The sequence below is a fragment of the Pipra filicauda genome, unplaced genomic scaffold (genome assembly GCF_003945595.2).
Source record: "Pipra filicauda isolate LSUMZ 115617 unplaced genomic scaffold, ASM394559v2 scaffold43_size3849885_pilon, whole genome shotgun sequence".
Taxonomy (NCBI): Eukaryota; Metazoa; Chordata; class Aves; order Passeriformes; family Pipridae; genus Pipra; species Pipra filicauda.
The window spans coordinates 3,658,942-3,684,304 of NW_024104576.1; the positions used below are offsets into that span (position 1 = coordinate 3,658,942).

General features: G+C 40.4%; 1 protein-coding gene across 1 annotated transcript in view; it reads right to left on the minus strand.

The window, feature by feature from the left end:
• Window positions 1–25,363, minus strand: part of LOC113993861 (transcription initiation factor TFIID subunit 4-like) — a 146,370-nt gene that overhangs the window by 40,885 nt on the left and 80,122 nt on the right. The window contains 1 exon segment of the mRNA XM_027732400.2: window positions 3,677–3,799. Within this exon segment, the coding sequence (XP_027588201.2) occupies window positions 3,677–3,799 (123 nt within the window).

The window sequence follows — 25,363 nt, forward strand, 5'->3', positions numbered from 1 at the left end:
ATACCCAACTTGATAATCATGCATTCAATTCCAAGAAGCTGTAATAACTTCTTCCAAAAAATTTTGTCTACTGTTATTAAATAAATGAAAAGTCCCTAAAAAATTCTGCAAATGCAATATTTTCAACTGCAAGGCAGAGAAGCTGAATCCTTCCAAAGGTATCTCGTTTCTCTTTACCTCTTCTCTTTTCCTCTTGATCTAAACCACATTATAATAATAAGCAGGCTGAATTACTGATGAGCTGCTGCTGCTACAGAGGCAGCTGTGTTTGCAGCAGATCATCTAAAACACGAGAAGACAAGAAAGGCACTAAAAAGGAAGCGAATGAAGTGCAGGTGATCTCACGTTTGCTGTCTCCAGTGCTCACTGGGCTCTGGGCCAAACTGCTTCAACAAGCTAAGCAGGAACTATTCACTTTTTATTGTTGTTAGGTTAGTCTTCTTCCTATCTATCACATGGAAATGGGTTAGCTCAGGGTACAACAAGAGCCAGAGCCAATCCAAGGGAAGAGGCAGGAATGCACTACCAGGGACTGGGATCGGGGTCACAGTCAGATTGGCTCAGGCTACTGACAGTCTGCAACTGGTCACACACGTGGTGGCAGTGTCATTTCAGAACATCCAGCTCCTGCTCATCCACTTTTCTAGAAAATATTTTTTCCTGTTTTTTTGGAAAGGCATTTTTATATGGTGGTGGCATACAGAAAAAAAATAAATTTTTTAAAAAGCATGTAAAAATAACCTCACTCCAAAACTGCCCATTTTCCATGTCCCCAAGTAAAAGTAATCAAAAAAAAGTTAGCTGTAGTAGTACAGAAGAGAAAAATGATGGGCCTGGTCTTATGATAATCCTGCCATCCAAAAAAAAAGTCTATTTTAGCTATGGCTTGAAAATGAGCCAGGAAGTCCAAATGAGCACTGGCAACGTGAGACAGAGAACAAGTTTAAAGAAAACACTCTTGAACAAAGTGCTGGTGGAAAATATAGGCAATTATGAGTACAAGTTTTTTCACATTTATAAAAGCTGTAGAAGAGATTCTCTCTATACAACAACCAGTACTTGAACACAGAAACACTAAGCTTTTCCATCAGCTTTTTGTCTTAAACAGAATATCCATCAGTAGCCCCTAAATTGACCTCCTGCTCAGATCAAAAGGGTATCATTAAAAAGATCCGATTTCCAAAGAGAAATTGTGAGCTGGTATTTCTGTTAAAACAAGAAGCTGGACTGAAACCCAACACTCCTCATTGAAAAATGGCCAATGCAATGAAGTAAAATATCAAACAAGAGTTAGTTCAGAAAGGGAGAAAAATGTACCATGCCAGGGTGGGATGATTTGTAAATTATTTCCTTTTGCATCAGCATATGGGCAGTGTCTCAGCTGCAACAAAAGCAGACATGTAAGTAAAAAAAGATTAATGAGGAGATTAGCAACTTCAATTCAAAAACTGGCTATTTTGACTGAGAAAAAAAAAAGGCAGGCCAAGGAAGCTCTGGCCAAGTCAGACCTTGCTAGCAGAGATTATCAGTAGCAAAGGCTTTAAGCAGCTTAGAAATTGCTTAGAGAAATCAGTGTCATAGACCACAGTGGAGGTCAGAGATCTGAAGGTGGATGTCAGTACCACAGAACAGCCTCATAACAATGTTTATAATCTCCAGAAATCCAAAGAAGAGATATCAGACAGTCTTAGACAAAAAATACAACATTTCACTACCTTTTACAGTAAAACATCTTGGAGAGTTGAGTTTATTTCTGCATAGCAGCCCTAAAATGAGCTCAGAAGAATACCAGAAAGGGAGTTTCTAGCAGCCAACTTGTGTGACAGCTTCTAACAGCACTTTAGGTCCTGTTCCCCAGAAAAGACATTGAATAATGCAAACACAGCATCCAAGACCTTGAAATCAGCTTGCAGCCAGGCATCTCTGTGAGCTGGCCAGGATGTTAGAAGCTGGGAGAAGCGGGACAGGAGCAATTCTGTCTGAACTGGCACACGATTCATGGCTCCAGGAAATCCATGTATCGGCAAAAACTCCAAGGATCATTTGCCAATTGAACAATACAGTTGTTTAGCAAAATCTGGGCTAGGTGAGCAGCAAAAGGAAGCAAAAATCTCCAGAAGCCTTTGAAATTTGCCACAGACCTTTATCTTTCCTTGAAGCATTGTACTAGGAGATAAGGAGCTTCTAGGGAGAGAGGGAAGCTGTTCATCAATAACCCATTCAGGCAGAGAGCTCTGAATAAAATGTTGCACTGAAGGTGACCACAGTTTTGTCCATAAAACTGTAAAAGCTTACAAAAGGATCATTTTTTTTAAAAAGAGCCAATAGACAATAAAAATCAAATTCTGATACTTGGAAGAAAATATTCCCTTGGTCAAGTGAAGACAAGCAGGGAAGGTACACTTGGCAAAATCTGAAAGGATCCATGTATTATTAGAAGGTTCAAATTATTTTTAAATGAGTGGCAGCCAAAGCTGTCACTGTCCAGTTGAGCTTCTAATAAAGCTTCTTCTGGCCTGTTGGTGTGAGATTTCTTTCAGGTGCATATGGAGAACAAAATTCTTTACCAAACATATGACAAGGAGGGAATAACAGGACAACACAAACCACAGGGAGCTCCCTTAGTCTGAAACTAATTTCACCAGAAACAGGAGCACCTCCTACATATTTGGAGTCCTAAGTCAAGTTTAGAATGTAAACAAGATCCACTTCTGTTCCTAGCTCAGCTAATTCCCTAGCACTAATCTTAGCACATGAAAAGAGAGAAGTCAGATAAAAGCTGTCCAAAATGGGAAACAAAAAGGCCTTTGGAAATGCCTGGCATTTAGACAGTCAAATGTCTGAGCCAAAACTGTTAGTTTAGTTATTCAAAACAAAATGTTTGCCTTTTCCTCAGAACAGGCATATAATAGGGAGAATTCCTCTGACTCCACTGTGGAGGCAGAGCAGGAACAAAAGCACCCAACTGTATCTGTGCTGAGCAACACAGGGCTCTTCCCAGCTACCCCAGGTCCTGCAGCCCTGTCACCACAGTTCTGCCCCTTGGTTAACACACACCAGGCTTTGGATGACCTTGCATTCCATTGTGCAGTACAGCTACTGCTCCATCTGAGATAACAGGGGAATCGTGCTAACAAATCTGCTTCTACTTCTGAGCACGGTCTTATCGAAATTTCATACAACTGAGCATGATCAGAAGCTTATCTTTGCAGGGGTGGGGGACAACCTGACATTCTGTAAGAAGTTTTGACACATATTTGTCACAAAGCCACACTTACTGGTATTACTACAAGCTCTTGGTTCCAACTGTGAGACAACAGTTATATTTTTCTGGATACTTCTTCACTCCCTACTCTTTTTTTTTTTTCATTTTCCTTCGGATTATGCAGAGCAGAAAACAGGTACAAAGGCAGTGAGTAGTTTAAGACCTACACTTCCCATTCAAATATTTTTAAAATATTCTTTAATTATCTGCTGACAGTTAATACTTGAAAATACAACTAAGAGAAGATGGCATTTTAACTGTGGCAAGATTAACTGGACTCACGGTCCTTCTAATTGAGAAATGTGCCTTTTCAAGTTACACTGTTCACTGAAAACAACCAGAAGAAGCAACTCTAGCTGTTCCTCCGAGGTTTAGGAGTAATAACCTCTCTCACTCCATACAGGCACATACCTCCCCTCCTATGGAGAGCAGTCCAGGGGTATCCAGCTTCCGTTTCTTGCGGGGACCGATCGCTGCCAGTGCCGTGAGATTGGCATCCCTCTGCCTCATCTGGGCCAGCTCTTGTTGCTGCATCTGGTAGAGAGAGGAACAACTCACTTTAGTTTTTACTCTGTTGTCACTTCGAAATGTTATTTTCAGACCTGTAAGCATGAGGCAGAAGTCACACATGACCAACCCCTGACAGCACCTTGCTGTTCCCAGCCACTGTTCCTAGAGGAATAATGAAGATACAGAAGTTCTCATGACTTTTCACAGGATTTCTGCTTCCAAATAACTCAACTGATTTTGGAAACTCCATCCTTCTCATTAAAAAGTGCCTTAGCAAGTACTACATACTAACTACACATCTCCAGTTTAATACTGACACGAAGAATGTAAATGCCCATTCAAATATTATGAAAATCTTTTTCATCTCATATTTAAATATTTCAAATACTCAATATTTTCTTTAAAAAAAAATCTAAATTAATAAAACACCTCTACCTAAACACTGGCTGAAGGTAATACTGACACAAAACCTCTACAGTCCAAATTTACAACTGCTTTCTGGGATTAAGCTTTAGGTAAGAACACATTTGACTGGTTTGAAGCTAAGAATTAAACAACGTGCCAGCTGCTCTATGTAACAAAGTAACATGCTACAGAAAATAAGAGAAAATACTCCGGCCAGCACAAGAGAGGCAAGACTGGATCTTCACCATAAACTGGATAATTCTTTCAAGGAGTTAATCTAAGTGTCAGAGTCCCATGAACACTATTACTTTAATAAATATTCTGATCATCAATACTACACAAGAGTAATTGATTCACTAACGCAGTATATTATTTTAATTAGATAAAAGTATTCATAGCTCTCAGCAACAATTCTTATTAATTTCAAAACTTTGGGTTTGCAAAACCCCTCAATAAATTGTGAGGAGGTGTTTGCTTTCTAATCCCACTGATGTCATACTTGTTCCTGCTTCAGCAGCAACACACAGAACACCACCTCAAGAAATTCAGTGGTGGTATTAAAACAATGTATGATACAGGCACAACTCTTCATTAAAATAAAACTGAACTGACAAGCACAGATAGAAGTGTCTCAGCCATCACCTACATGTGACCTGCACATACAAGCAGAGCCTGAATGATCTTGGCCGATGTTAAAAGGAAAGGAGGTTTAAGCTAAAAAGTGCCAGTGTCGGGTATTTTTCTCCATTCATGTCTGCCCAGAAAAAGCAGGTCCACCTCCTGCCTCCCATTAAGCACAGTTTTCAGATTCATTCATTTAGCAGTGCAACATACTTGTGACCCAGCATTATGAACAGCTTTGGCCACAGGCTCCCCAGGGAGGGCTTTCAGCTCAGGCTGCCAGTGGAGGCCCATCCCACCCCTACCAAGATGCCAAGGCCAACACACGCCCAGAGCCTGAGGAGGGACTGCAGGGGAACCCAAGAGCACCTGAAGAGCAGCACAAAGGAACTGCAGCCAGCAGGTCAGTGCATCAGGGCCCAAACCCCAACACAGTGCTCCAGGGTGGCCTCAGCAGGGCCCAGCACAGGGGATGGTCACTGCCCTGGTCACTATTTCTGACACAAGCCAAGATGCCCTTGGGCTTCTTGGCCACATGGGCACACCCGGGCTCATGCTCAGCTGCTGTCAACCAACACCCCCCAGAGCTGTTCTGAGCTGCAGTCAACGGCTGATGTCCACGTGGAGGCTGGTGACAACTGGTGACCTCAGGGGTCGGGATTGGGACTGGCACATTTTCACATCTTTGTCGATGACGTGGACAGTGGGATCGATGCACCCTCTCCAGGTGTGCTGCCAGCACCCAGCTGTGTGGTGCAGTCACACACTGCAGGGGAGGGATGCCATCCTGAAGGTCCTTGACAGGCCTGAGAGCTGGGCCCCTGCAAACCCCGTGAAGTTCAACACCAAGTGCAAGGTCCTGCATCTGGGTTGGGGCAACCTCAAGCAAAAACACAGGCTGGGTGGAGAATGGGCTGAGGAGAAAGCCTTGGGGGTGTTGGTGGATTAGAAGTTTGACACGACCCACCTGTGTGCACTGGTAGCCCAGAAAGCCAACCCTGCTCTGGGCTCATCCCACAGGGTGGGCAGCAGGGAATTCTTTCAGGAATTTTCAGGAAGGGGATTCTTTCCCTCTACGCCACTCTGGCAAGACCACCTGCAGTGCTGCCTCCAACTCTGGGCCACCAACACAAGAAGGACATGGACCCACTGGAGCCAGTCCAGAGGAGGCCACCAGAGAGCTGGAGCCATGAGCAAAGGCTGAGAGAACTGGGAAAGGCTGAGAGCCTGCAGGAGGGAAGGCTCTGGGGACACCTCACCGCGGCCTTCCAGCGCTTAAAGGGCTCTTACAAGAGAGCTGGAGAACTTTTTACAAGGGCATGTAGTGACAGACAAGGGGAAATGGCTTTAAACAGAGTGGATTTAGATTAGATACAAGGAAGAAATTTTTCCCTGTGAGGGTGGTGAGGCCCTGGCCCAGGTTGCCCAGAGAAGCTGTGGCTGCCCCATCCCTGGAAGTGTCCAAGGCCGGGTTGGACGGGGCTTGGAGCAACCTGGGTTAGTGGAAGGTGTCCCAGCCCATGGCAGGGAGTTGGATTAGATGATCTTTAAGGTTCCTTCCAACCCAAACCATTCTATATTTTTACATTCTTCAGAAAAAGTGAATTCAGTAATTAAAAGTTTGAAACCCCATTTTTTGCATTTTTATGCTATATATTCTGCAACTTCAGTTATTACCATAACTCCAGCTTAACGTTATCTAAAAATACATACTGCATCTAGAGGAGAAAAGAATTTCCTAAATACAAAAAAGAAACGCAGAAAAATATCTAAATAATAGTGCAAAGGTCTATACATACTTCTCTTTGCCAACTCATATTAGGTTTTTAGCTCAAATATCTTTGGCTCTCTTCCAGATTAAATGCCAGTTAGACAGACCTGCCCGCTTACCCTTTCAAGGTAGATAGCAACAGTGGTGAGCTCTAATCATTTACAAAGGTCATGATCGGAAGCCAGCCCGTAAGCAGTCATTTAAAATTCGATTGATCCCTATTTGTAGTCAGGGAAAGAAAATGGACATTTCAGCTGTATTGTAATTATGAGGCTTCAAGGCAACTGTAAATAGATGTGCAAATCCAGATACTGGCAAATACCTTAGAGAAGAAATTATTACTATAGTATAACATATATCCAGGAAAGGTTGAAGATAAAACTGCATATAAAAAAAGATCAATCATCTTTTTGCTAATTTGCCATGCTTGCCAGCCTATAAGGGTTATCACAATTATCAGAAGTCTGATGAATATTTAAGAGAGGGCCAACTGGCTCAGAGTGATCTCAGAAGAAGTTGTCAAGCTTTGCAGAATAAGAAATTTTGCACTGGAGTAAGTATTCGTTTCCTGGGAGGTGCAGGTCAGAAATGCAGTCTAATAGATAACTGGTATCATGCAAAGGTTATATGAATATTATATGAGTATCTTATCCAAAGTCACCATTTTCAAACCCACAGGAGCTAGTACTTACTTGGCCCTCTGTACTACCTGTACTGCACTATACCATGATTGTTTCAACATGGAATATAAGCACAGTGCCTTCTTTTGGTTTTGGTTTTTTTTTTTTTTTTTTTGCACATGCAAAACATGCCTTTTCTCTAAATTCCCCATAGTGGGATAAATCCTGCCCTCCTTGAAACCTGCAGTGTCCGGTGCTGTTCTACCAAGAAAACAGGCAAGAGCTGCAAGAGCCTGCAGAAGGATTTGCACTCATATATTCCTCAGGTTCTCCGTCCTTTCTTTTTTAACCAGTGAGAAGGGCTGAAGACAGCTCTTGATATCACAGACTAATTTTTGACACATTCACAAGATTTTCCACTACCTATAATTTCAGCACCTGACAGGAAACCCAAGAACAACAGCCAGAGCCAAAGGAGCTGGGCTCTCTTCTACCTCACTGGGTGAATACTGGTAAGACGTTTTTCTTCACCTCCCTGTGCCTCTCACCCCACATCACCCAGCTTGTCTATTCATGCTACCAGCTCTCCAGACAAGGATCCTCCTCTACTACGTGCCTCACTTATAATCAAGCCCCAGTGGGATGAATAGACATTACTTTAATACAAATAAGGAATATGCTGCCAGGTACAAAAGCTCCAGACAGAAGCACGATACAGTTTCTGGTACTGGTTTTACAGTACACACCATGGTAAACTGCAGCAGGAAAGAACCACCTTATGTAAACCTTCATGAATGCTGATCAAAACATTTCTGATACATCAAACACATGCATCATCAGTGAGATCACAGCATCCTGATGCTTTATAAAATAAGGACTGAAGTGCTGAAATACTTGATAAATACTGTATTGCACAAATTCACATCAATCTTTTAAAAATTATCACTGGTGGGGTTTGGGGGTTTTTTTAAAGCTCACCCAAAGGCAGAGGATCATAAAATTACATTTAAAAATAATCAAAAGAACTATGATCCTGATACTGGTTACCAACAGAGGCCTTCATCTTGCAGTGGTTACTGTACTCCAGCTAACTTAGGAGAACATCTCTGCAGTGTTAACTGTGAATTTGCTTACAATAAAACATCTTTGCAGTTTATGGATACATATTAGCAAGACAAGATTCCTGGGTGTTATTTAACATCCCAGAGCAGACTGACCACCACTGTTGGCTTCTTCATCCCCCCATTCCAACTTTGTCTTCTCTCTAAGTCACATACTGTTTTTTCATAGCCTACATCAGATGACCTGCACCAGTCTCTTTCCTACTTATTATCTGTTTCTTCATCAAAAAAATGATCCTCAATTGTAATTTCTGTTTAAAATAATTTAAAAAAGGTAGTATCTTGGCTTTGGCTGAAAAGAGGAGACACTGCACCTTGTCCACCCATGCCAAATGCACAGCTCTGCCCTGTGGAGGCTCTTCTCCCCAGTGTCCTCTGGAGCCACGCTCTCTGTGTCAAGTGGACATGACTTTGCAGCCAGTTTTGCACACCTGGTTCCACAGTAATCACCCTCTGAACTCTCAGCACTAAGAATAATGTGAATTAAATGCAGCCACTTTCAGTGTTCTAAAGTGACTCTTAAAAGTACCTATAAAACTAAAGCTACTTCAGCTTCTTACTTTACACAATCAATCATATTTTAAAGTAACAAAGCAGACTCTTATTACAATATAGTTTATCTTCTAACTCAGACAGTTACTAATTTCTGGATATTTAAACAAATGAAACACCTGTTGCTACCTATACATCCTGATAAAATAATTTCCTGTTAATTAACATGATTTAGCAGAAATTAATCTAACTCACTACATCAACCAACAAGATGCAATCGTTTGATAGCTGCATTCATTCACACTCTCATTTTCATACTGGACTGCAGATGCAAAATCATTCTTTAACTTGCCTTCATCACAATTAATATGGATATACTTATCAATAACATATTAAAATTTCTGCCCTCTGGGAAGAAAGCAATGCTTCAATTCAGAACCACACTAATCAACAACAATAAACTTTTTTGAAAGTAAAAATATTTACCTAAAACACAAATATTTCAATATATTATACAAGAAAAAATGTTTACAAATTAGATGCTGTTCCTTGCTCCTTATCCAATCCAAATGTATTTTTAGCATGCCATTTACCTACTGAGAGATATCTCATTTGATGAAAAGTACAGTATAAGAAGGAAGCATCATTTGGACAATGAAATTTTCTTCTTTGTGATGGTAGCACAGCATTAAAACCACAGAAAGAACACTACTTCACTGCTTTCACAAAGTAAAGCTAAAAACTGAGGCTCTAAAATGTGAGTTTGTTTTCTTTTTCTTTACATCATTATTTGTTATGACACATTTAGGTATTTTAGAAAGAAGTGCCACAAGCCATATGCCACAAGGAAGACAGCCATATGTCTGTCGAAAGTATCAACACTAGATCTTAAAATTTAGATTTAATAATTTCCAAAAACCAAGAATGCAACTTATTCATCAGGGAAAATGTAGGCAAATGGAAATTAGCTTTGTCTAAAGCAGAGATGGAGATGAAATATGGGCATGAGCTGTAGCTGCCAAGGACTGCACTAAGAGAAATCTCCTTCAGTATGATCAGAAAGTGAGAGGACGACTGGAACTCTTAAAAATTCAAGTCTACATATAAATGGCTTGAAAAATAAAAGGGAGAAGAGGGAGTGGCATCACATGAGAGAGAAAGGTCAAGGAGGTGTTTCTCTACCTACAGGCAGAATTCAGGGATGTTTTTTGGCCTGGAAGGAAAATAACCCAGTGACAGAGACACAGAGATGATTATAAAGATAAAGAAGAAAGAGCTTAAGGAAGAAGTCATGTATGTTTAAATATTGCCAATATAAGATTTGATAAGGGAATAGAAGCTGCATTGTCAAAGTTTCTGTAGTCACAGAGCCAACTCAGCCCACAAAGAACTAGATTTTGTCTACTTACAGTTGCCAACATATTCAGAAATACCACCTAAGAAACGAGGACTGAGAAGAGGCCACCAGCACCACAGAAGCTATAAATAACTGCAGCCCAGAATGAAGGCAGGCAGCACTGAACCCCAGCAGAAAACTGGCAACGGAGGGTGCTAAATGGCAGAAATGTTTGATGAAAGCAAGATCATATAAACAATGATTGAAGCACTGGTTTCTAGCCAATAGGCATCAATGGAGATCCCTCCTAATTCTGTTTGCAATGGATGGCTTAATTCCTGATAACAGGGTCATATGCTGGGAAAAGCTTGTCTTAATTGATGGGTCTGCAACATGTATCTATCAGTCTCAGACAGTGATTACACCCCCCGGAAAAACATCTTTTTTGCTGAGGAGTGCCTGAAATGCGGAACCATTACACATGTCCTAAGATGCCCACAACAGAAGGTGCAATTAAAAAAATGAAACTCATTAAAAATGCTGGCAGTAACCTCAACAAGTCCAGGGCAATGATCAAGAAGGATTGGTGCATCAGTGAACTTTCAGAGAGCCTTGAGAAGTGCCTCGTGTCTGCAGATGCCCGTGCTGGGCTCCCCCCTCTCTGTGGCACTCGAAAGGTCAGCAGAGCTCCACAGCCACAGCGACTGCTGGGAAGAAACCAGTCCAAAGGAGCTGAAGTTTAGAAGAGGCACTGCAACAATGCAACACCAGAGGAGTTTTACCTGTGTAACAGCAAGTCTGACACTGAACACATTCTGTGAGACTTTTAAACATTCGCAGCTCTGAAAAAAAATCTATCTCCTTTTGTTCAATACAGAGCTGGAGCTGCTTCTCCACAAGTGTCCTCCGACAGCTCAGTAAAAGCTCCAGTCATGGCTTGCAATGGCCATACATCTATTTGAACGAGATCAAGATTTTACTTTACTGCAAAAGGTGTTTGTCTTTTGGGTTTGCTATTGTTGGCTTTTCTCTTTTTTTCTTTCCCACACACTTTTCAAAGCATTCAAAAATGATTGCATAGTATTAGGAAAAAAACCACCCTGGGCAAAGACTAAGCTGGGAACATTTCAGCCCCAAGATGACTGTTTCTCAAAATAATGAGCATCTCAGCACAGTTCTGGAATCTTAACTGGGGTACTTCAGACCAAGTGTCCTTCCTACAATAGACATCTGTGTTTATTACATCTAATTTCATTATGTTTTAGAAGTTTACTCAAATTTAAACGTGCCCTATTTACTTTCAATGTGTCAGACTCTGACATGGAAAACGCCAGGGTGCATCCTGCCTTTTATTTTTATTTTTCCCTGAAAGAAAAAGCCTTAATAGTAATTTTCTCCAGTCATGGACATTACTTAGTTCAATGAGATTTTTAAAATAATTATCAGTAAAACTACTATTTTATCTCCTCACTACTCTAGACCACATACTGTTGTCTGAACTGATTATATACCTACATATATGATACAGGTTTAATTTTCTTGGAAGCATCCTTAATAGCTTACTCACAGCTTATAAAAACGATAAGCATGAAGAATTTTGAGATTTGATTTTAAAAAGTCTTGTAATTTTCTATCATACTCGGTTGCCTTTTTTGATTTTCCAAATACAATGCACTATTTTGGTTTAACTTAAACCCATTTATTTCTGCAACTGCCTAACCATCTCTTCAGCTACATATTCCAACCTAGAGTGACACAAGGTATAATAAATACTTTTAGGAAGATATCCCTCAAATACTTCTGAAAGACTTCTACAACAATGGATTTTTTTTTGATCCTTCCAGTAACTTTAATCATTACATTTCTTCATTCCTCAAAATCTGTTGTTGGAGCTCCACTACATTTTGTTTGGTTTTGGTTATACCACTCCTCAAACAAAGAAGTTATCTCCAGTAGCACCAGTTCCAGCCTCTCCTATACTAAACTGAAGACACCCCCATTTTGAGCCTTGATGTTTGTTAGGTCCCATAATAGTGTTTGGCAGATTTGCCAAGCCAAATACAGACCATTTGAGCAAAGGGTCTCTGAGGCACAGACAACTGGGCAGGATCAGCATCACTAGAGCTGGCAGCTTATTGAAATGTCAGTAACTTACTTGTTGTGAGATCAGAAAAAATGCTGAAAAAAACCCCCCAAGATCTCTTATTTCATTATTACCAATCAATGTTATTTCTCAGCAAAGCAACAATGGACAACTACAAATCTTCTCAAGCTGTTCTTCAAAGGAAACAACACATTCAGCACAAATATGATTGTGAGAGTACGAGGCAAAAAGCTTGATGGCATCATCAAGCTCCTCAGCTCAGGTGCATGTAACAGAACCTCCTCACCATGGGGCACTGCAGAGATTAAGATCACCTCCCTCTGGTAATCTAAGTGGGGGTTTCCCATCCTCCCCAGATTCCCAGGATGTTCTCCCCCTTGAAGTGAGGCACTGTGTGAGGACTCAAACTGATGCCTTAATGAAGATCAGGGAATATAAACTGCAGTGAAAGCCTGTGTGAAGGACAGTCATGGTTAGAGTTACAGACAAAGGTAATAACGAGCCATGGCTTCAGTTCGGGACATCTGACAAACACTGGGACAAGAGGAGCTAACTCAACTAAGAGAAGAGAGCTCTGCTTTTTTAAAATCATGCACTGGACAACATGAGGGCCAGATGAGCCTCCCGAGGAAGCCTCCCCTCAGTTCCCCACACCAGCAGCTGAGCCAGGGACTCCAGAGCTGCTGAGCTCAGCCCCAGACTGGGACAGGAATCAACTGCTCTGGTTTCCAGGTGGTGAAGTACCCCCAGAATAAACATTTTCGAAAATACCCTTTAAAGAATCTTTCATGGTGTCTGAGTAATACAACAGCTATTTGGATGGTGAAAACTCTCCATGGCCACTACAACTCTGTGTTAGTATCTGGGACTCTGAGCAGGAATTTTATCTGCAGAATCTTCTCTGTGCATCATGAGTGTCCATAGCAGAGCATGGCCTTTTTTTACTTTTATTTCTGTTCCATCTCTGGCACACCCTTGTAAACTGAAGTAATTAAGAAGCAGTGCAGCAGAACTGTACCAAAAAGATGAAGTTCTTGGTTAGTCTGTCAATGGAGTCAGCTGCAGACTGAGGCACATGGGAAGATCTCAGCTTCATGGAAGTGAAGAGCAACAGTATTTCAGACCATAAAATCTCAAGTCAGCCTGAAGCATTTTCTCAATTTTTTTTTTCAAAGTACGTATTTCTATTTTTTGGTAAAATTTCTGTGGCTATATGCCATTAGCACAAGATTTCAGAATAGCAGAAATTTTAAGTGCGTTTAAAATAGTAGTTAATCAGAAATTCTAGTAAGAGGCTTTAACTAGATTATTCCAAAAGAAAATGCCCAGATTTTGATACCAGTGCTCTAGCATTCTTATGGGAAATTTGCATCTTGAAACTGCCAGTCTCATTTGAGGAAATGAGGCAAATGCAGCAATCTACTAAAAATCATTTGGCTGTAATAAGTAATTTTAATCAAACAGTTAGAGAGAATGGCACTGGAGTTAATGTCTGAAGTGTCACAAACAGATGGGGAATGTGTAGTGTAGCGACTGGTTGTTCACTTTTAATGCAACATCCTTCTCTGCAGCCTGGATTGTGGTTTGATCAAGTCTAAGTGACATGACAAAAACAAATTTAATTTATTCTGAAACTATATTCAACTAAAGAACACACACTGTAGCAAGTATGCTGCTCTGTTCAGAAGTGAGATTTGAGGCAGAGCGAAACTCCAGGAACAAAAATAGCCACACACCCACCACCTGCTTCCCCTTAAAAGTTGTGGGGGCAGTGCTGGGGGTTCGCTTGTGAAATGGAAGTTCCACTGGGGATGCAAAACAAGCTCGAAATTTAAATAATCTACATCTTTTCTATTTTAGATTTAACCATAGCAAAACCCTACTGCTCATTCCTCCTGCAGATCAAGGGAACAACACACCACAGTGTTGGGGACAAAATATTTCAAGCAATTTCTCAGGCGCTGACAAGCAGTAAATTAGGGAATCGTGTAAGTACAATACAGTAGTCTTCCCCTTCTATTGATCACATATAATTTACATCTTACAAAGATGTGAATTCTTGCATTCTCACTCCACAAGGAAAATCTCAATGATTTATTCATTTCAAATAAAAAATAGAAGGTAGATGAGAAGAATTACTTCACAGGCTGTAGCTTTCTCAGGGCACTAGTGCTAGGCTCTTCTTTCGCACTGCCCGAAGGGCCTTTGTGTGCAAGTCCCTCTAATTAACAAGGTGAATCATGCAGCAGTTCCCTAATTAGTGAACATGACAAGCCAATGGAAACAAGCAGACAGACCTGGCGTACAGATATGGTCAACAAAAGGCACAGCAACACACCATTAAAAAATGCCTATTTCATGTAAATAAAATAAAAAAGTAGGAGAACTACCATAATACTTAATTTTCCTTTTCATGTTTTATGCTTATTCCTCATTTATTGCAGATATAAATAACGGCAGTAAATCAAGGTTTTCAGCTGCAAGTCACACCACCTCTCCAAAATCAAAGACTAGTTATCCTATGTGAATAAGCATCTGCTTAAGGGGCATTATTTGTTTTCTCTCTTGTTTTTCTGCTTTAAAGAACTGCAGCTACATTAAGCTTAGCACTTTAAGAATCCCTTAATTAATTCTATTCAAAATTATTTTTTCTTGAAATCCTTTTTCACCAATAGATGAATGGAGTGCAATAGTTGCACTATTATTGCACTATAGAAAATGCCTACGCTCCCAATATGTCATAATTTTTACCTTTTGTGTAAGGATAAATAAATAATAAAAGTGAATAATCAAAGAATCAGATTTGCATTAAAAAGGAAATGAGATGATCTAAAATGTACCTCCTTACATTCATCTTTTCAAGTAAAATATTTTTAGTCTTTTGCTCTTCCTTCTGCTTTTCCCACAAACACTCTCCCCATCTCCAAAACAACACAGGGGGGTTAATTAATCTTCAATTTATTGCAAATTGAACATTTGATTTAGACCTCTATGATCCTTCAATGCATTACCAGTCTAAAATGTGTGTCACCATCAGCAGAATATAATTCTTCACAAGAAGATTCCACTATATTCTTTGCTCTCTATTCCTCGGCTCATTATAATAAGTGAGGAGAACTCCAGATTATTCCCTCATTACAGGCTCCTCGTCCTCACAAGCTTGAAAAAGAAATAAATTTGACTTTCCTGTTCGAATTGGGTAACATTTCCTTATGTTCTAAATATTGTTTAATGTTTAGATGCTCAAAATATTAATGTCTAAAAAACCCCATACTTTTCTGACCAGTCCAGTTTTAAATATATGGGGTTAAAATACCGGCCCCTAAGTAATAATGGTTCTAAACACCTTTAGAGGTTCTTTTTTGGCTATAAATTTGAAGAATATTTAACAATGTTCTATTCTAGAAGTGATTAACTGCTCCAAAGCAGTTTTAAATTCACGATAGACACTTCTCAGGGATCACAAGCAGAAGGCTGGAGTCACTACAAGCTGTTTGCTGTGCTCATTTCCCCCTTCACAGTCCCACCATCCCTCAGACCCCCCCCAACACACCCATTCCTGGGATGGTGAGGCACAGCTTTAAGCAGGGGCTGGAAGGATCCTCTTTTAACGTGAAGGCAGGATGGATAATCTGCTAACAACTGAATTATGATCTGCCATATGCACGCAGGAAGTGTTCAGCAAACAACCTGTCACAAATGTTTACTGTTCCTGGACCCACTCACCAACAGCCTGATCAAATGTACCACAAGCTCAGGCACACGTTTATTATCAAAGACAGCTGTAATTAAACCCGAGACTACTGCAAGGAGAAAACACTGAAAACCTTTACGTTCTTATTTGCATCTTAAATAACCAAATCTAAGTGAGAAGACTGGAAATAAATGCTAAATATGCAAACCCCGAAATTAATGCAAAATCACAAAATTTAGATGTGATTTTCAAATAAATGGTATATACACGAACACGGGTTATTTTACATGTACAATTACAAAAATATTTTGCATGTCAGTAAAAATACTAAGTGCAGCTGATAACAATAAATCATAATTGTCCACAGGAGTTGTTTTGATATGAGATTATATCTAATACCAGAGGGACAAATTCTGTTTGTTTAGAATATTGCTACTGATGTCAATGGAGTTACTCCAGAGTTACAATGGTGTGACAGAAGAATTCAATTATAACATTTTAAATGTGAGGGACACACATACAAAAAGTGACAGGAGCAAAAACGCACTAAGAGGCACAAATAAAAATCCTCACCAGGGAACAGTCAGATCATTCTCACACTTGCTGCCCAGCCCAGCACGTCCTCACATTCCTAAGGCAGACATCTCCTTATCCATCGGATCCAGGGCGTTTGTTTTTCATATTTCAGTACTTACAGAAATAATTTCCACACAGCTACATGGACAGATGAGCATTTTTTTAACTGAGGAATTATTTTTAAAGCCTGAGGGTATTTATGAAATGTACATTTATGAATTTTTTTCTTTTGTATAGCTGAGCAGATCACAAAGTCACCACATACTGCAATGTTAACAGAAGCATCCGTTGACAAATTTAAGAAATATATGCATTTCAGATAACATAACAGTGTACAAGATATTTAAATATGCATAATAATAGCTCTGTATCCAAAACATCAAATAAATATGGATTTATTACTGAGACCCAGCACCTTCTCCTGAGCACCATGACTGCACCCAAAACACACTAAAGTTTAGCTCTGTATAATGAAGTAAATTCTATCTCTATGTAAATTACCAAGATTAAACCTTGACAAAACTGGGATAAACAACTGGTCTCAGAAAACTGTGCCAGCCTCTCATGACCTCAAGTTACCTTTCTCCTCTGAGAAGTGTCTGGTAAAATTCAGAGCACTGTTTGACTTCTGCACCCTAAAATAAGGTAGAAGTTTTCCATCTGAGACTTAATTAGAGACGTTTACAGGGTTAGCTACTGTAGCTGCATAACCTTTAGATGTTCTCCGTGCAACCTGGAGGTCTGTAACACTCTATCTTGTGGTCACCTAGATCACTAAAAAGGCAAAATAGCAAAAAGATGCAAACAACTTATATTCTTAGAGGGCGGAAAAAAGCCATCCCATATTTTTGTTTCCTGACACACCCTAATACACAACAGATTCCCTGAACATATTGCTTAAGAAGAAAGGCTGGCAAATGCTGATGACAGACCATTATTAAAAGAGAGTACAATTTTGTTGAATACTGAATTTACTGTTTCTCAAACAGGAAGCTGAAAGCATTTTACTTAATTAATCAGCCACATATACAGTGAAGCAATAATGTACATTCAATAACCTTCTTAATCATTACCTGTCCTAGTAAGGCATGGCAGATATCCTGTATATTCTACAGGTACCCTACATGGGGAGCCCACCCCACTTCTCCAGAGCTGGCACATGTCCATTACAGACACAAAGTGCTGGGCTGCCTTAAGATAAGGGCTCCTCATGAAAACATGTATCAAATTTCTCCAGAATTTAAACACAGATTTTGAAAATAAATAGATAAAATTATCCTATTTCTCATAAAAATGTGCTCTCTTCTCCCCAGTTTCACCTCCAGTATGTTTCTAGCAGAGTGAACATTTTCCTCCTCTCCTGTTGTCCTGAGCACAAGTAACACCTGAGTTTAGCTTTTATGCTCTAATTTCCCATTTTGTCTATTTGACACTTTCCTAAAGCTGACTTGGATTATCCAACACATTTGCCAGATATGAGCTCTTCTTCCAGGATAGATTTTTTTTTTATTACTACTTTTTAGGAAATCAGTAGATTTTCAAGCATCTTACCATGTGAACATGGCTTTTGGGCACTAAGAGAAATCTTCAGAATCTACATGGTGTTATTTGTATTTCAAGAATATAAATGTCTGTTCTGAATATAAACAACTTGTGAAGGGAAGGGACACAGTGGTATAAGAAGCCTACTCTGTTCTTCGTGGCTGTGCAGAGTCAACAAACCATAAACTGTAACTGCATCACACTGTTTTTCAATTTGCTTCACTCCAACCCTACCAGATACTGAGATACCAGTTTTGAGGAAGCTGTAACACCTCAATGTACAGACACTCATCAGCACAAATATATATAACACACCTTCCCATTCCAGAAAATCAGATATCTCTGACCATTTCCATAGAAAACTAGAAGTTAGCCACCAATTCAGCAACAATTTTTAACACTAAATGAAAACAAAACTCTTACAAATCATTACTCAACTGCCTAATAACATTAAAAATGCACTAATACCTTTCAAGTGTTTACATTTTAGAGATAATTACATCTACCTTTAATAAACACATACTTGAGGGAAAAACAATCATCCAGTCCTGCACTGTGAATGGCAATAATACGTTTTATTTATTTAAAGATTGCTATTACTGAAAGGTAACTACTTTTTCAGGGTATGTTGAGCATCTCATTATTCAACTAAGATGATGTAACTACTCTTTCACAGGCTGACACAGTATTTTTAATGACAAGACTAAACTAAAAATAGGAAATAGATGCTAACACACCTTTCGTGACCTCAGCATGTTACTGACTTGCCACCTGGCTTGTAGTTTAGAGAAGAGTATGAACATAACCTAGTTACAGTCAGAAATGTTGAGTATTTAGTAAATCAAAGCAGACACTTTTTACCCTATTGTTGATGGCATTAAATCCTCCTTAAAAACCCTGCCACAATAAAGTACCTGAAAATGACAACAAAGCTCATGTTCACATTACTCCACAAAACATCCACACATGCCTAAGTACATAAACATTAATTGCCACATCCCAGCACAGACAGGAGATGCTGACGAGCCTTGTAGGAAAATTTTAGCATAGTTTTACAGAGCAGATTTACAGAATCAGATTCTTTGCTTCTGATTTTACAATCTGCTAAATAAAATATTCTCCAAGAGATCCGTGAAAATTAAAGTCCTGTGTATCTTAATAAATTACTTGGAGATACATAAAAGTATCACATGCATATATTTCAACTCTCTCAAATATGGGCTGGCAAGGAAGTTTTAAATTACTCTTTTAAAAATTTTACTACTACGTTCCAACTTCAGGTTTAACTGTGCTCCCATGAACTCTTTCATCTTCCACTAACAGGCTAGAAACAGATCCCAGATTTTACAAAAAGCAGCATGTTCTACGAAATGTACACATTTCAAATAAGGTCCTGCCATTGTGAGATGACAGAACATGGAAACACCCTCCCAGACTCTGGCCGGGAAGGAGCTGTGGGAGCTCGGGGAGGTGTCTGTGAGTGGGTCTCACACAAAGGACACGAGCAGGGCTGTGGGAGCTCAGGGAGGTGTCTGTGAGTGGGTCTCACACAAAGGACACGAGCAGGGCTGTGGGAGATCCCTGAGTGGGTCTCACACAAAGGACACGAGCAGGGCTGTGGAAGCTGTGGAAGGTGTCTGTGAGTGGGTCTCCCACAAAGGACACGAGCAGGGCTGTGGGAGCTGTGGAAGGTGTCTGTGAGTGGGTCTCACACAAAGGACACGAGCAGGGCTGTGGGAGGACTCTGTGAGTGGGTCTCCCACAAAGGACACGAGCAGGGCTGTGGGAGCTCAGGGAGGTGTCTGTGAGTGGGTCTCCCACAAAGGACACGAGCAGGGCTCTGAGCTGTGAGCTGTGAGCTGAGAGCCATGAGCAGGATGGCTGCCGGGCGCGGAGCAGCCCAGCCGGGGCGGGCAGGGAACACAGGGTTCTGTAGGTGCCTCGGCCCCCCGGGCCCCGCATGTGACGGAGCGCCCGGAGGAGCTGGGGGCAGATGAAAGCTGGCAGCTGTGCGCTGCCTCGGGCGCCCGGGGCTGCCAAACAGGGCTTACAAACATGTTGGCTCAGCGGCAGAACTAAAGCCCTCATTCAGGTTTATGCTGGAGTAAGAAAGCAACGCGCACAGAGGGGATGGGGGAAAACTTGCCCTGCGGGCTGAAGCCTAAGTACACCTTGACCTCTCCTTGCAAGCTGCTCTAGAGCAGAGCAGGCTCGACTAAGGGACCAAAACATCTAAATAATAATTAAGACTGTTGTCCAAGCTACCTCCCCGGTTTCTGACAAGCAGACACAGCTGACATTTGCTGCCCTCTACTTATTAAATAGGCAATCATACTCTAAAGTCTAAAGTGCTGTTATTTTGCCAGATTAGCAGGGAAGTAAATCTGTTGCAGTGTTCACATAAAACAGTTATGTGATTTTTCCACATTCACAGCTTGTTCCAAATGAAAATATTTTTTTCCTTTTTTCCCCCGACAATGACAGGGTGACAAATGGTGTTTAACAAGGTTTTTTTCTACCTGAGGAAGATCCATATTTAGACAGAATAGCACTGAGGCAAAAGGAAAACTGGAAATTCAGTCTTGACATCTTCCTTGCACAAATTAATCTGATACATATATATATCTCTATAAGTGTACATATTTATATAATTAGATAAAAAAAAATCTTTTGGAAAAGGAAGTACTATTGCATTCATTCTTCACTGCCCCTCCTGCACACTCTGGATGCAACTGTCAGTACTCGGGACAGGCAAAATCAACCCACCCTTATCACAAATCTCACACCACAAAGATGGAAGAGAACAGTTCCTTGGTTATTCAGGCATCCAAAAGGGGTTAGAAAAAGGGGGCTGCCACTCTCCACTTGTTCAGCAGTGCTTCAAAATCAGAAAGCAGTAGCACTGGTTATTCCTACAGATATGGCAGGAAAACTGCAGGAGATCTGAAGGTCTGAAAATTCCACTGTTACTTTATCATCTTCAAAAAATTTATTTTACATGAGAAAGTTCCTGCCGGAGTATTTTGGTGAAATTCAGAAAAGTGAAGTCACCTTCAGATTCACAAATTCTTCACAAAAAGCTTTTACCATTCTAAACCCGAATTCCGGACATTCACATTTAAGTAGTCCTGATGCTTCATAATGAGAGATTACTTGTTACAACAACCTTGTATTAGCCAGGACTCCATCAGTGTACATGTGCTCTGGAAGACAATGGAAACAACAGGGATGTTCTTTCTCCTTCCCTGCCACCTTTTTTGCTTTTTTAAAAAATGAAATCCATTAGGTAGAGCAGAATTTGTAACAGGTATTGCTCTTCTGGAATTATTCAAACACAACCCAAATATATTTCACACCAGAATTAAACTCTACCTTGAAAATAAGTGTTGAGTCTTCCTCACTAGTTTTACTTGAAAATTAGAGTACACAATTAATTAAAGTTTTGTTGGGAAATGCGAGAAAACAAGAATCACAAAGGAAAAGTCAACTTTTACAAGTGTATACAACTGTTTGTTGCTTCATGCCCCAAATTCTCAGAGCACCACATAGGAACCTTTTGGTAGCAAGGTAAGACAATTGCTGTATTTGATTTGCATGCATAGCTGCTAAAGTCTCAAACAGCAGATTGCATCAGAACAAACACATTTGTCATACAAAATCTGAGGAAATTACACTGCTGCTGTGTTAATTTGAAGGCTGATACCTTTCAAATACTGACTCAGTGAGACATCAGCTAAACAAGGAACAGTGCTTGACTAGACAGCTTTGCTTTCTTGTTCCTGTCTTGTCATACTCACAGAATCATGGAATGGTTTGTGTTGGAAGGGAACTTAAAGCCCATCCAGTCCCACCCCTGCCATGGGTAGGGACACCTTCCACCAGCCCAGGTTGCTCCAAGCCCCGTCCAACCTGGTCTTGGACACTTCCAGGGATGGGGCAGCCACAGCTTCTCTGGGCAGCCTGTGCCAGGGCCTCCCCACCCTCACAGGGAACAATTTTTTCCTAATATCTAATCTAAACCCACCCTCTGTCAGTGTGAATCCATTCCCCTGTCCTGTCCCTCCAGGCCCTCATCAAGAGTCTCTCTCCATCTGTCCTGCAGGCTCCCCTCAGGCCCTGCAAGGCCACAGTTAGGTCACCCCAAAGCTTCTCTCCTCCAGGCTGAACAATCCCATCCTGACCTGTCCCATATTTTGTTTTACATAAGCCCCCTCTCCAAACGGTGCAACCTCATTTTTCCTGCTTATAAACCCCTCCCATACAAAGACTCACAGATGTGACAGGGGCCTTTGTGAGGTTCCCAACACATCGATGCCATACTAACGACCCTTCCCACACAATGCATTCACAGCAGTCTAAACAAAGTTCTAGGAATTCCTTTTCTAGACAGCAAGCATAAAAAAAAATTAAAGGAGTCTTCTTACTTTATATTATAAAGATGTATCAACTATAAAAGTAGTTTTTTACTTAAGAAAGGCCATGTATTTGGCTCATCTATCAGTTAAAACAGCATTTCCCTCTCAGAATGCTAAACCCAACAGTTACAATCAGTCACAAAAAATGAGCATTCCTGTTAACTAAACAAGAGCTAGGCAGTATGTGTATGCTGAAATAAGGCATCACCACGGAATGCCACCAACTTGATTCTGTAGAAGGAAATTATTATGTTGGACAAGATTGGATTTAATTTAGATTTCTGGTAAACTAATGAGGTAAGTTTGGGTCAGGTTTGGGTTACAGACAAGACCAAAAAAACCCCAGCCCTTGACTCAGATCTAGTTAATATACAGTTTACCTAAGCAGGAATAAAACAATTTGACTTAGCTAGAAGATGCTATGGCCATTCCTCTGACCCCCTGGCATTTTTCTGTCAATTATCCAGTTTCTGACTCTCTGTACAGGCGGGGGAACACCACACTTCATCTTCAGCCAGATAACTTCTGCTCTAAGCTCAGGAAAACAGGTTGGAGAGCTGTCATTAGCTTCAATTTTACGAAGAGATATGCAAGAAGTTCTGCTGAATAGTAAAACTACTATTGACCAAAGTTCTTCAGGACTTGTAGAATTCATGGCAGGGCAGAACCATATCCTTGGAAATGCAGGAAATCTTGAAGATCTACACACTGAGATCCATATGCAATAAACTTATCACTGATTATACATTACCATGTTTCTTCAGCAGCAGGATTTGCACATACAATTATAACACCCCTCCTCTCCTGTCCCTCCAATAAGTGTTATAATCAACTTCAGTCACCAGAATTTGTGACTTTTCTATAATATACCTGTACACCTACAGTAATACCTACTGAAAAGGAAAAAAACCACAGCTAACACGAGCAGAAAGCTTGAGAATGCAGCAGGATTTTCAGGAGAGTATTGTGACTCATAACAGACAGGACCACTCCTCTCTGAGGTGTTTATACTAACTAAGTTTAATATTAATATTTGAGGTCATTGCAACAACTTTATAACTTCAGAAAAACCTTGTGCTCTAAAGCCAAATGCAGGGCAGTGTTGTGTGGGCTTGAACAGGACCAGAGTGGTCGAAGCATTTTTCTGGGTACAAACAACAGACCTGTGGTACAGGGAGAGTGTAAACAAAGCGACCCTGTTACCCAACTTTCTACATGTATTGACAAAAATACTTGCATTCCTTCTGCATCACAGCTACAGCACTGTAACCTGATGCAGAAAACTATTCATGAAATAACCCTGTTCTGAGGAATCACTGTTGCCTAAACGTTGGATCATCATTACTTCAGGTATCACATTCCTGGCTTTTCCTTCTTCCCACCTACTGACCCTCAGATGGGTTAGAGAGTTAACTGGAAATTTAATTTAAATTTATTCCTGCTCAAGTGCTCCATTTCTCAGTGGACTGTTCTATAAGAAACCTTTTAAAGATAAGATTGTTGCTTTTGAATCAATATTTTTATGTCAGGTACGATAAAATAGAGAACCTACTAAGATTTCTCATCATGAGGCTCTGCATTACTAGTATAATTTTTAAGGACTTTGGTTTTGCTAAAAAGGTGAAAATAAATGAACTTGCCAAAAAAACCCCAAATCCTTTTCATTTGCTTTTCATTTTCAGTAATTATGAAAACAGGATAACTGCAGTAAACTAACATTTAAATATTTTAAAAGAAGCCACTTCTACTGAGTTGATAAATAAATATTAGTGTGGTGACAAGAAATTATTTAGAGTAAAATTGTTTTCATATTGTAATTGCCAAGTAAACGATACCAGAGTTTCAGTAATTCTGCTATGACAAGTTATGTTTTTCTGAGGAATTTAAAATCTCTAAGGCAACGTTAGAGCCACAGAAGATATACATCATATGATGTACATATTTCATTATTTTTAAGAGAAGGATCCTAGAGCTTCTTATAGAACCCATCTGCTAACAGTCCACATATTTTTCTGCATATAACTCAGAAAAGGATGTAGTTTAAAGTCTAAACCTTAGCCTGTTGTTCCAGAGGGCACTGCAGCCACGGGGATGGCAGCACCCAAGCACTGTGCTTACCACAATGCTGGATGCAGCTTCCTCTGGGAGGGTGAAAAAACCTGTCCCTGCTCAGCTGATGCAAGAGCTGAGCACTCCCAAGGCTCCTGGCCAGGGTAACACTCCCAACAGCAACCCCCCAAATGCACATCCCTGTTAAAGGACCTTGTCCAGCCTCAGGAAGATGGGCTACCCCTGCTGACAAAGGTATGCAAAGGGTTGGCTCCTCCCTTCCCCAAAATCCTACGGCTTCCATAGGATGTACCTCCACAGGTCTGAGATTTCCCTTGCATGGTTAAGGAGTCCTCAGAGAGCAGATCCAACTGAGTGTTATCTCAGCTGATCTAGGTCCTGGATACATGCCCAGACATTTATGGTGTCTGGTTTAAGTTTTTATTATTATGCAATATTCTCGGTTGGTGATGACACAAAGATTTTAACCAAGTTAATCTTTCAGGATCAAGCTCAGCTGCTTGACTTTAAATTAAAACATTTTTAGCCAACAGATCCTGAATATGTGGAAAAATATCCCTGACAGAAAGGATGTTTAGGATCTTACCCTCCCTGCCTTCCCTTGAAACCTTTTGTATTATTAATTACTAGGTGTTAACTCAGTTTTTCCTAATCTTGATCTATTCCTGCTATCAGTCATATGGCCTGTTTTATGTTCTATTTAATGAAGCCTTTTAATGGAAATTAGAGAACTCATAATTTCTTTAACTTACATTTGTGACTCGCCTCGCTTCCCGACTACATAAATCAGTGTATTTCCTAAAACTTGACTTTAAAAGCTT